The 12,668-nt window shown below is 49.3% G+C and overlaps 1 protein-coding gene across 1 annotated transcript in view; it reads right to left on the minus strand.

The window, feature by feature from the left end:
- Positions 1 to 671: 671 nt before the first annotated feature.
- Positions 672 to 12,668, minus strand: part of KRBA1 (KRAB-A domain containing 1) — a 52,500-nt gene continuing 40,503 nt past the window's right edge. Inside the window, exons 20-27 of the mRNA XM_053410274.1 lie at positions 11,203 to 11,433; positions 8,674 to 8,994; positions 7,269 to 7,445; positions 6,218 to 6,382; positions 5,241 to 5,423; positions 3,959 to 4,096; positions 2,943 to 3,101; positions 672 to 1,697 (exon numbers count right to left, since the gene is read on the minus strand). Coding sequence (XP_053266249.1) covers positions 730 to 1,697; positions 2,943 to 3,101; positions 3,959 to 4,096; positions 5,241 to 5,423; positions 6,218 to 6,382; positions 7,269 to 7,445; positions 8,674 to 8,994; positions 11,203 to 11,433 — 2,342 coding nt within the window. The 3' untranslated portion in view covers positions 672 to 729. The remainder of the gene's footprint in view (positions 1,698 to 2,942; positions 3,102 to 3,958; positions 4,097 to 5,240; positions 5,424 to 6,217; positions 6,383 to 7,268; positions 7,446 to 8,673; positions 8,995 to 11,202; positions 11,434 to 12,668) is intronic.

A 12,668-nucleotide genomic window follows, 5' to 3' on the forward strand; every position in this document is an offset into this window, starting at 1 on the left:
CACTGAGCCTTAAGAGGAAGAAGAAGAAGAAGAAGAAGAAGAAGAGGAGGAGGAGGAGTTTGGATTTGATATCCCGCTTTATCACTACCCGAAGGAGTCTCAAAGCTGCTAACATTCTCCTTTCCCTTCCTCCCCCCCAACAAACACTCCGTGAGGTGAGTGAGGCTGAGAGACTTCAGAGAAGTGTGACTGGCCCAAGGTCACCCAGCAGCTGCATGTGGAGGAGCGGAGACGCGAACCCGGTTCACCAGATTACGAGACTACCGCTCTTAACCACTACACCACACTGGCTCTCACACTGGTTAAGAGGACGAGAGCTCAGCCCCCACAGCAAGGCGGTGCCCCCCCAAACCCTCCTTGGTGTGTCTGGGCTGTTGCATCTTGGATGGATGGTGTATTTGGGGGGGGGGCATTCTCAGCCTGAGAAACCACAACGGAGCACCCTCAAGACGACAGACCTAAGCACGATTGGCGTCCAAATGATTTTGCCAAGCAGCTCAGGAGAAATGACAAAGAAGCAGGGGCAGGAATGTGGGGAAGGACCCCGGAGGCAAAATGGCGCCCACAGCAGCCAAGTGGGCTGGCAGCTGAGCCTGACCAGCTGGAGGGGTGAAGGGCAAGATGCATGGCCACCAATAGTTTGCCACCTGCCCCTGCAGCATCTCCCCCACCCAGAGCAAAGGGCAGGAGGAGCAAGCCAACCGTTGCCACCCTCTGCCAAGAACAGCGTCAGGGGTTGTCGTTGTGCTGCTCGCAGCTCCCTGTGGAGTGGCACCCCCCACGATGCACTGGGCCGGGTGAGGTTTCCGTGCCCCAGTTCCCCACTCCTCTGGGAAGCCGGCTTTCTCTCTCGCCCCTCAGGGCCCCTGAGCCGGCCAGAGGCTCCCGCAGGCCCGGCGCCCAGGCGTAGCAGCAGGAGGGGTGCCGGGAGCCAAAGCAGAGGTCCGCCGCCCACCGGGTCCTCCGGAACGTCCCAAAGGGGACCCTCCTGCGCTGCGAGAGCGAGGAGCAGAAGTCCGGCAAGATGGTGATCTGCGCACCGGCGTAGCTGAGGGGCCGCCCGCGGGCCGCCTGCAAAATGGCCGCCCTGTCTCCCGAGCGCAGGAGCTGGAGCACCAGGGGCCGGGGCCTGCCGCTGGGGTCCCAGGATGCGCCCCCTTGCACCCGGCGGGCGCTCTCGATCTCCAGGGGCGGGGCTTCCAGGGGCAGGCCCAGCAGGGTGGGCAGAGTCTTCTGCAAGAAGGCGACCGCGTCACTGCCTTCGCTCCCCTCCGGCAGGCCGAGGACGCGCAGGTTGTTGCGGCGGGAGCGGTTCTCCAGAGCGCGGAAGCGCCCCTCCATGCGCCGCACGCACTCGCTCAGGCTGTGGTTCTCCATGCGCAGCGCCGCCAGCTCCAGGACCCAGCCCCGGGCGTCCTGCTCCAAGCGATCCACGTGGCTCTGCAGGCGGGAGACGTCCCGGCAGACAGCGCTCATGTCCGCAGAAAGGCGGTCCAGCTTCTTCGACAGCGCCAGACCTATGCCTTCTTCAGCCTCAGGGCGGCATTCCTGAGGCTTCCCGTTCTCCCAGGTGCAGAGGGCCGGATTCAGGTCGACACTGAGACACCTCTTCTTGCACAGATTTCCCAACTCGGCATCGCCTTGCAGTTTGCAGCTGTAGGACGAGGTCCCTGGAGTTTGGTCCTCACCTCCTTGTGCTGCAATTGGAGGATGTAAAAGAAGCATATTAAGAAACGGCCCTCAGTTCCTTCTTTCTAGATCTTTTCCTCCGCTGTGTTCTGAGCGGCTGGGTGTAACCCCAATTGTGAAATATGCATCCAGAACCCGTCTTCTTCAGCCCAAGCACCGCACTTAACATCCAGCCTAACTGAGGGTTCTGGAAATTCTGCTCAGCATCTTGTGATGTTTTAGATGCTTTTATATGCGGAATACTCATAACAGTGTGCATATTTTCAGTTTGGTCGCTTCGAGATGATTTGCAGCAGTGTTTCCCAAACTTGGGTCTTTGGCTGTTTTGGGACTACAACTCCCATCATCCCTGACCACTGGCCCTGTTAGCTAGGGATGATGGGAGCTGTAGTCCAAAAACAGCCAAAGACCCAAGTTTGGGAAACACTGGTTTACAGGAAGTGATTCATAAATAAATAATATTTATTGGGGGTGGGGGTGCTATTGTTTTGCTGGTTTCAACTATCTTTTGATGAAGGATGGTATAAAAATCCATAAAAATCACGGCCCAGGACCCTCGTACCTACGGGACCGCCTCTCCCGGTGTGCCCCACGGAGGGCCTTAAGGTCCATAAACTGCAACACCCTAGAGGTCCCGGGCCCTAAGGAAGTCAGATTAGCCTCAACCAGAGCCAGGGCCTTTTCAGCACTGGCTCCGGCCTGGTGGAACGCTCTGCCTCACGAGACCAGGGCCCTGCAGGATCTGATTAAATTCTGCAGGGCCTGTAAGACAGAGTTGTTCCACCTGACCTTTGGCTTAGAATCAATTTGATTTCCCCCCCCCCCTTCTTTTTTCCTTTCTCCTCCTGTGAAGAGGCTGCATCTTAATGTTTTGTTTTTAAGTTGTATTTTAATCAACGTTTTTATTATTGGTTGTTAGCCGCCCTGAGCCCGGTCTTGGCTGGGGAGGGCGGGGTATAAATAAAAATTATTATTAATTATTATTATTATTATTATTATTATTAAAGAATGAAATAAACAGAAGTTGCTTGCTCGTCTTCTGACCTAACTACGTGTGTGCACTACGCATATATCCCGAACCCCCAGATTTTTTAATTTACACTTCCCACCAACCTCAGCCAGCCCTCCTTGCTTTTCCATCCAAGATGGGCAATATCCTACCAGCAGACACAACTGAGAAATGACCGACAGGATTGCGACATCTGCCGAGGCTACAAAGGCTGCAGCTTCATGGCTGCCCTTTGGGGACTCACCTGCCCCCAGCGACCTTTTCACCCCACTCTTGGGGGAGCTGGAATTGCTCGGCCTCTGAGCAGCGCACTTGAGCGCAGCGGATCTCCCGCTCGCGAGGCAGAAATGCCCGTTCCTCTTGGGGCAGCCGCCCCAGGCCAGAGCGCTCGAGGGGGCGGCTCCTGCAAAGAATGACAAGAGACACGGGCCGGCGTGAGCTGAAGGGTCCTCCTGCTGCACCTGCAAGTATTTGCTTCCCTAAGATCCGCAAGCGAACTGCAGTGCAAGCTCATTCATGTCTACTCAGAAGTAAGCGTAGGTGCCCCCTAACAGAGAACCCATTGGAAAGTGGAGGCACAAGTTGGACGTAATCAGAGGAAACACTTGTAAAGTAACGGAAAGTATGGATAATTTAGAAGGATTTTTTTTTATATAAATATTGATATACAGTTGTAAATATTATCATGAGGATCCATGAAAGGGAGGGGAGGGGAGTCAAGAGAGTAATCTTGATATTCAGATTTTACATTGTTGTTTGTTTATATTTTTTTAAATCAAATTAAAAAATTACAAAAAAAGAGAGAGACAGCAGTGCTGAAATAACGCTCCTCGTAGTGAAGTTTTCACTGCCAAATTATAATGTGTGCCTGCTTCAAGGCATTCATTTCCAGTGTAATGGGCTGGCAGGTTACACAAGGCAATGTTTACACATGTGCATCTCTCCCATCTAGTAAATCAATGCTCCACAGCTGGGGGGGGAGGGGGAATCACAGGCAATGAGTGCTGGACTAGGACCAGAGAGAGAGACCCCACAATTACAAAGATGGGATTGTTAGGCTTTTCTATACGCAGTTGGAGGGAAAAGAAAGTTTCATTTCAGACGTAACAATTAACCAACTAATTAATTAATTAATGTGGTATGATAAATGGATGCGTAATCCTCACTTGATAATATTGGAAATGTTAACTAATGTTTAAGGATTTTAAGACTCTGCGGCTGCTGTACCCTCCTGCTTTGCCAGAGGCCGTGTCGACTCACCTTGGTGCCCCCCGCCAGCCTCGGGGGTCGGGCTCCTGTGCCCAGCCTCTCTCTGTGGGCTACTCAAGGGCGTGGTGGTCGGGCCATCACTGCCCATCGACCTTTCCTTCAGGCGGCTCCTCTCACCTGTTGGAAGCTCTGCAGGGGGAGAATATTGGGCTCAGACTTTTTCGCACCCCAAGATCTGTTTCGGCAGCGGGGTATCATTGATTTAAATCAGGGGGCCGCTAACCTTTTTTGACCTATGGGCATGTATGGGTTTTTAGTGTGTGTCACCGGCACATGGTTATTTCTGTCCCTCCTACCCGGGATTGACCCCTCCCTGCACCACAGAGAGAGAGAGAGAGTCAGAGTCAGAGAGAGAAAGAGAAAGAAAAAGAGAAGGAAGGAAGGAAGGAAGGAAGGAAGGAAGGAAGGAAGGAAGGAAGGAAAACCTAACACCGGTGCTTAAAGACCTACATTGGCTCCCAGTATGTTTCTAAGCACAATTCAAAGTGTTGGTGCTGACCTTTAAAGGCCTAAACGGCCTCAGTCCAGTATACCTGAAGGAGCGTCTCCACCCCCATCATTCAGCCCAGACACTGAGGTCCAGCTCCAAGGGCCTTCTGGCAGTTCCCTCACTCCGAGAAGCCAAGTTACCGGGAACCAGGCAGAGGGCCTTCTCGGTAGTGGCGCCCTCCCATCAGACGTCAAGGAAATAAATAACTATATGACTTCTAGAAGACATCTGGGCAGCCCTGTTTAGGGAATTTTTTTATGTTTCATCTTTTAGCGTGTTTTTAATGTTCTGTTGGGAGCTGCCCAGAGTGGCTGGAGAAACTCAGCCAGATGGGTGGGGTATAAATTAAAATAATAATAATAATAATAATAATAATTATCATCATCATCATCATCATCACCACCACCACCATCATCACACAAACTTTGCTTTTTCAAGGGATCTGAGTCAAAGTTGGATCTGATAGAATCTGTGCCTTGAAAACCACACAGAGAAAAAAACAGAATGTGGGAAAGAATCTCTTCCCCACTTCCTCCTTCACCTCTATGTACTTTCCTCAGCCCTTCACAAATAAAGGGGTGATGTTGGTGCTCAGGGGCTTTCTGGGCACCAGTGGGAGATGCCCAGGGTGCCACGGCACTTACTGGTGCCATGTTAGTAACCTCTGGTTTAAGTGTACACCTGCCCGACCCAGAATGCACAGGACGGGTGACACCACCTGCCTCCACCACCATTGCCTGCCCTTGCCACTGCCTTGCCAGAGGTGCAACCCCTGAGGCTCACCTTCCTGGGCTGCCCTCCTGGCCTCCGCCTCCTCTCCCTTGGCACGTCTGCACCTCGGTTCTCCCCGCGTGCTTCTGGCCGGGGAATTGCTGGATGACGGGCTGCACGGACTGGGGCCCCGGGCAGTGATCTCCTTCAGGCACCTGAGCAGGCCCTGGAGAGGGCTGCTCTCACTCGCCCCTTCTGAGCAGAGAAAGGCAAAAAAAACACACACAAAAACCATTACAAGGTGGGTCCCAAAATTAAGTAAATCCGAGGGCTTTTGTTACTGAAGGCCAGCAGCTCCTGAGCAGCAAATTATTTCAGTGCATGCCACTTTCTTCCCTAGCGTCCTTCTCCAGACTCCGGCTTTCCTACGTGGCCTGTGGACAGATCTTTTCCTCAGCTGTGATGACTGCAAATCTTACAGCAGGAGCAGAGGAGGCTTTCAGGGCTGCTAGCTGGCATCACTATTCTCTGCCCAGGGCTGGATGAAGACCTTTAGAGGCCCTAAGTTTTTGGTGTCCCCATACATATCAAATTCAAAATATAAACCATAATAGACCGTCAAATAAAATGTTGTTTTTTGAGTGGAAATTTGGAAGAAGGAATACAAAAATCAATGTCAGAGCTAAAAAGCTAATCTAAATAAAAAACACAGGCCAGAAAAGGAAAGAAAGAGATAGGAAGATAGAGAAAGGATAAAGGGGGAAAGAAGAAAAGAAACAGGAAAAAGAACTTCTGATTTCTTCATCTGTCAGCTATATATAAAAATCCACTCCAACAACAAATCCACTTTCTATAGACCAGCATTATATTCAGTCCTCAAAACCAAATATCACAAGCACATTCTCTCTTTCATGCAAAAAGTCTATATTTTTCCAATCTTGACCATGACTTATCTCCAATTAAACACACCAACTTGGATGTGCCATTTTGGAAGCTTACAAAAGCTGCCCTGGCCTCTGGCGCCAAGATGCTCCAGCAGAGACCCTCACCTTCCTCGGCCGAAGAGGCGCTCGCCTGCGCTTCCCTCTGCTCTGAACTGCCCTGGGCCTTGCTGGGGAGCGGCCGGAAGCGACAAGGAGGGTTGGCGGGCCTTTCGGCCAGGAGATTCGCCAGGCCTTGGAGGCAGGAGCCGCTTGGTGCCCGTTTCCTCGCAGCTGCAGGAGCAAAAACAGGGGGAGAGAGTCACGTTTGAGCATCTTGGCGGCAGAATGTCCCTCTCTCCACCCTCTGCCTATCCGGAGACAAGGGAAGGGCAGGTGCAAGACATTTTGCCACCTAAGGCAAATCAGAAAATGGCATCCCCCCAGGAATTGCAATTTGTTAAAGGTGGCAAGAAGCACGGTCTGCTGCCTCCTTCTCTGCCCTATGGCAGCCTCTGCGGGGAAGCTGGAGACTGAGGCTTTACTGGCTGAGGGAGCCGGTGTGCAGCTTCCGGGTCATGTGGCCAGCATGACTAAGCCGCTTCTGGCAAACCAGAGCAGCGCACGGAAACACCGTTTACCTTCCCTCTGGAGTGGTACCTATTGATCTACTTGCACTTTGACGTGCTTTCGAACTGCTCGGTGGGCAGGAGCAGGGACCAAGCAACAGGAGCTCATCCCGTCGCGGGGATTCGAACCGCCGACCTTCTGATCGGCAAGCCCAAAGCTCTGTGGTTTAACCCACAGCGCCACCCGCGTCCCAAGTGATAGGATAGCCATCTTCAAATACCTGAAGGGCCGTCGCATGGAGGAAGGAACAAGCTTCTTTTCTCCTGCTCCAAAGTGTGGGACCCAAACAAATGGATTCAAATGGCAAAAAAAGGAGATTCCAGCTAAAGATTCCAACTAAACCCCAGGAAGAATCTTCTGGTGGCAAGAACTGTTGGTCAGTGGAACGGTGATGGACTCTCCCTCCTTGGAGGTTTTCAAGCAGAGGCTGGATGGCCATCTGTCAGCGATGCTTCAGGTGAGATTCCTACAGCTCTATGATTTACTGCACTGTTCTGTTTTCACTGCTAACAGGCATTGTTTTCAGTCGTGATAAGTGCTGCTCTCTCACCTTCCGCCTGGGGATGCTGAACCCAGCCTTCTCGGAGGCCCTGATCCACGTTTCTCTCGGGCGTCCTACTGGAGGAGGCCTGGGCTGGTGTGCTGGGAGGCCTGGGGGTCCCGGCTGCCGCTGGATCTTTCGGACCAATCTGTGGGTCGTGGGAGAGGATGTCGTCTGCTGGAGGATCTGCAAAAGTCGCACGTTCTCATCAAGACCAGGAATGGGATCCTGCCTGTGTGTATGTGTTTTAACTGACAGTTTTTTATCATTTTATTCGTTTTGCAAACAGCTCTGAGATTTTGTAACAGTAAAGCAGTATATAAATCTTGTGAAATGGGGGCGGGGGGAGAGAGAGCTTCAATGCACCATTAGAGCGCTGGACTAGGACCTGGGAGACCAGGGGAAAGCGGCCATCTTTGAGGTCAAGTTCTCTCCCTCCCACTCTCCCTGCCCCAGACCCCCAAGAACTGAAGCTCAATCCAGATAAGACAGAGGCCCTGTTAGTGAGAGGTTCCCCAGACCAGATGGCTGGGAGGTGGCCTGCTCTGAATAGGGTTACGTTTCCTTTAAAGGAGCAGGTTTGTAGCTTGGGGGTCCTCCTGGATCCTTTGCTGTCGCTTGAGGCTCAGGTGGCCTCAGTGGCCCCGAGTGCCTTCCATCAGCTTCGGCTGGTGGCCCAGCTACGCCCCTATCTGGACAGGGATAGCCTAACTACTGTTGTCTATGCTCTGGAAACCTCAAGGTTAGATTACTACAATGCATTATACATAGGGCTGCCTCTGAAGACGGTTCGGAAACTTCAGCTGGTGCAGAATTCAACGGCCAGGTTACTCAGCGGAGCATGACTGTCTGAGCATCTTTCACCAATCTTGGTCCAAATGCAGTGACTACCAATTAGTTTCCGGGCCCAATTCAAAGTTCTGGTTTTGACCTATAAAGCCTTAAAGGGCTCAGGACCGCAATACCTCAAGGACCGCCTCTTCCATATGAACTGACCCAGACCCTGAGATCATCTTCTGAGGCCCTTCTTCATGTGCCTCCTCCTCCTTGAGAGGTCTGGAGGGTGGCAACACGAGAACAGGGCCTTCTCTGCAGTGGCTCCCTGTCTCTGGAATACTCTCCCCAGGGAAGTTTGCCTGGTGCCTTTATTATACACCTTTAGGCGCCAGGCAAAAACGTTCTTCTTTAACCAGGCCTTTGGTTAATGGCCTCCTATGTCCTTTCAAATATGTTTGTGGGGTGGGGGTTATTGATTTGGATGCATTTTGGGTTTATCTTGTATTTTTATGTTGAGAACCCCACTGAGATTATTAGAGGATGAACAGCATACTAATTAATTAATTGATGGCAAGGTCCCGGTCCTGGTCCCGGGTCAAACCCACCGCCATAAAAGGTTACCCAAAGCCTCACTTACTTGTGGGATGTGATCCTACCATCCCTTGCCGGGATCTCCTGGGTACCACGTCACCCGGACTCTTGGCATCGCCAGGTGGGATGTTGGAGGAGAGAGGCTGGCTCATGGCGATGCTGTCTAAGCATCTCTCCAGGCCACCGAGAGGGGAGGCCGACGGCGCTCGGCTGCCCATGGTCACAATCTCTGGTTCTCGAGCGGAAGGAAGCCCCCTTTCCTCCTCTGGAGCAAGCAACGCGCTCTGCAGCCTGGACTCTGGCCTCTTCTGTCGCAAAGTCCCTTCCATCTCCGATCCTGTGTCTAGGAAGAATGAAAACACTCCAACTGAAATAAATTAAAACAATTCTTTAAAAAGATAGTTGAAAAGACTCTTCTTAAAAACCTAAAAATTCCCTTAAAAGAATCAAGTCTTCAAAAAAGTTATATGATCTCAGAAAGTCTTCAAAAGAACCCTTCCAAAAGAATTTAAAAATTATAATGTAGCACAAGGGCAGGCAACCTAAGGCCTGTGGGCCGGATGCAGCCCAATAGCCTTCTAAATCCGGCCCGCGGATGGTCCGGGAATCAGCGTGTTTTTACATGAGTAGAATATGTCCTTTTTATTTAAAATGCATCTCTGGGTTGTTTGTGGGGCATAGGAATTTGTTCATTTCCCCCCCCAAAAAATATAGTCCGGCCCCCCACATGGTCTGAGAGACGGTGGACCAGCCCACGGCTGAAAAATGTTGCTGACCCCTGATGTAGCACCTTAGAGACTGAGTAGTTTTAGGTATATGCTTTCATGTGCATGCACACTTCTTCAGATACACTGAAATGGAAGTCATCAGACCCTTGTATATAATGAGAGGGAGGGAGGGAATGGGTGATTGGCTAGCAGTGTTTCCCAACCTTGGGCCTCCAGCTGTTTTTGAACTACAATTCCCATCATCCCTGACCACTGGTCTTGCTAGCTAGGGATGATGGGAGTTGTAGTCCAAAAACAGCTGGAGGCCCAAGGTTGGGAAACACTGGGCTAAAGGGTATGCTTAGTCTGTTAGTGACTGTTAATGACAGTGGTCCCACAAGAAAAAGAAAGAGGTTTTTAAAGGGACAGTATGAAGATGACCAAGAATAGTTTTAGCCTGTGTAATGGGATAAGAATCCAATACCTCTGTTCAGACCAGGTCTCTCCATAGTTTTTAGTTTAGTGGTGAGTTGTAATTCAGAAACTTCTCTTTCAAGTCTACTTCTGAAATTCTTTTGTAATAAGACAGCTACATTGAGATCTTGTATTGAATGTACTGGGAGATTGAAATGTTCTCCTACTGGTTTCTCTGTCTTGTGATTCCTGATGTCAGATTTATGTCCATTTATCCTTTGGCGTAAGGTTTGGCCTGTTTGTCCAATAGAGAGAACTGAAGGGCACTGCTGGCACTTGATGGCAGACACAATGTTAGAAGATGAGCAATTAAATAGGCCTGAGATGGTATGTTTGATGTTGTTGGGGCCGGTAATGGTATTATCCGGATGTGGCAGCAAAGTTGGCATCTGGGTTCATTGCAGGCCGTGTGACCAGTTTCTATGTTAAGTTTGGTTGCTGTATTATTGTGGGTGAGGAGTTGTTTAAGATTGGGTGGCTGTCTGTAGGCGATGAAAGGTCTTCCTCCCAGAGCTTGAGAAAGAGAACTGTCATTGTCTAGGAGATGTTGAAAATCTCTGATGCGTCGAACTTTTTAAACTTGAGAGCTGATAAATCATTTTCTAAATAAAGTATTTTAAAACAGCAGCCTCGCTGCATCCTGAAATGAAAGCTGGCCTTTTCTCTGAGTCCAAGCTGGTTCTCTCTCTCTCTCTTATTTTATTTATTCTTTTCAGGTTTATACATTTCATTAATTTTACAATCATTTTAACATTTCAAAAATTGACTTCCTTGCCCCTCTTTCTGCGGTTCCTTAAAGTTCTTTTTTAAATATCTGCTGCATATCCAAATTCATTTAATTTGCTCATTTATTTATCTACTTTAATTATATACTCTTATGAAACTGCAGGTTACTACAACAATCCTGCCAATGTTTTTATCTGTTTGCAATTTATTTGTAAATATTCAATAAACCACTTCCATTATTTCATAAAAAGTTTGTTATCTTGATTTCTTATTCTTCCGGTTAAGTTTAGCCATTTCTGCATATTCCATAAGTTTTTGCATCCCGTCCTCCTTTACTCGGACATCTTCTTTCCACTTCAGGGCAAATAGCATTCTTGCCGCTGTAGTAGCATATATAAATAAATTTCTATACCATTTAGGTAGTTCTGTCCCTATAATTCCCAAAAGAAAAGCTTCTAGTGTTTTTTTACAAAGGTTATTTCAAACATCCTTTTCAATTCATTATATATCATTTCCCAGTAAGCTTTGACCTTACTACAAGACCGTATGATAAGAAGAACCTTCTTCCTCTTTACATTTCCAACACTTATTTGATTTTGATTTATGAGTCCAAGCTGATCCTCAGCCCTGCTGCTCAGAATGGATCCATCCCCGTCTTCGTCACCCACCTTGAGCGCAGTCCCACCAGAGGCTGCACCCGGGACTCTGGCGCTCGCTCTCGCTGCAGCTGGAGGCGGACGAGGAGACGCTGGGCGTGTTCAGGTAACTCGGTCTCTGAATGGGGATCTCTTTCAGGCAACTCATCAGTCGGTCGAGGGGGGAAGCTTCCACCGCGGTCTCTGCTGCCACAGAGCCAGAGGTGCTCGTGGGACGTGGCGGGATGCTGTTTGTGGTGCCGCCTGGAGGAAAGAGAAAGGCATTTTGAGCAGAGGAAGCAGAGTCGGACCTTTGGCCTATCCAGCTCAGTACTGTCTTTTTTTCATAAATAATTTTTATTCAGTTTTCTGTTTTGCAATTTAATACACTCATTTAAACATCCTTGCAATATCAATGACTTCCCTTCTTCTCTTTCCATGGTTCATTTTTCATCTCATAAATCCCTGCATATTTTACCATTCAGCATTCCATTATTACTTCCATCTAAACTCCCTATCTCCCAACCTACCTCGAACCAAAGTACTCCTACTAAACCAGGCATATCCAAAGTCCGTTTCGAGGGCCAATCAATTTGATTATTTCCTGGCGTAAAATCAGTAACTTCAATCCTAAAAAAGGTCAACAACGTTGGGTTCAATCCTAAAAAAAGTTAACAGCTTTGGTCGGCCCCATGGCCCTTCACTTCATCAAATCTGGCCCTCTTTGAAAGTTTGGACACCACTGTACTAAACCATGTACTGGCTCGGGGGCCGGATCCGGCCCAATCGCCTTCTCAATCCGGCTCGCGGACGGTCCGGGAATCAGCGTGTTTTTACATGAGTAGAATGTGCCCTTTTATTTAAAATGCATAGGAATCCGTTCATTTTTGGGGGGCATAGGAATCCGTTCATTTTTTTAAAAAAAATTATAACCCGGCCCCCCACAAGGTCTGAGGAACAGTGGACCGGCCCCCTGCTGAAAAAGTTTGCTGACCCCTGCCCTAAAACATCTTGTGGTTCCTCCTCTGATATTTAAAGGTGCACATGGCTACGTCCTGCCTCTGAAAACCAGTTGGTGGGAATCACAAGCGGGAACAAGAGACTGGGTGCTGGATCAGACCAATGGCCCATCTAGTCCAGGATCCTGTCCTCAGGTGAGCGACCAGATGCTGGACCACATGGAAGACTGACTGGATCCAGCAGGCCAGGCTCTTATTCTGAACAAATCTGGAGAGATTAGGGTGGGTGATGGATAGAGGACCGTGTCATGGAAGGGTGTGTCATTTTAGTTCAGCAAGGGGCCTTTAAAATATGCTTCTGGGTGTGAGGAATTCAAATCTGCTATTATTTTTGGGATTAGACCACATTTAAGCTTGGTAAGTCTACACTGGATGGAGAAGCACATAAACTGCTTTTGGAAAACCAAAGATTTTTAGATTTACCTTCTGAAAATGCAAAAAATAATAATACTGCTGCAATTACTTGGCAAACCAAAGAAT

This window comes from Podarcis raffonei, chromosome 12 (genome assembly GCF_027172205.1).
Source record: "Podarcis raffonei isolate rPodRaf1 chromosome 12, rPodRaf1.pri, whole genome shotgun sequence".
NCBI classification, from domain to species: Eukaryota; Metazoa; Chordata; class Lepidosauria; order Squamata; family Lacertidae; genus Podarcis; species Podarcis raffonei.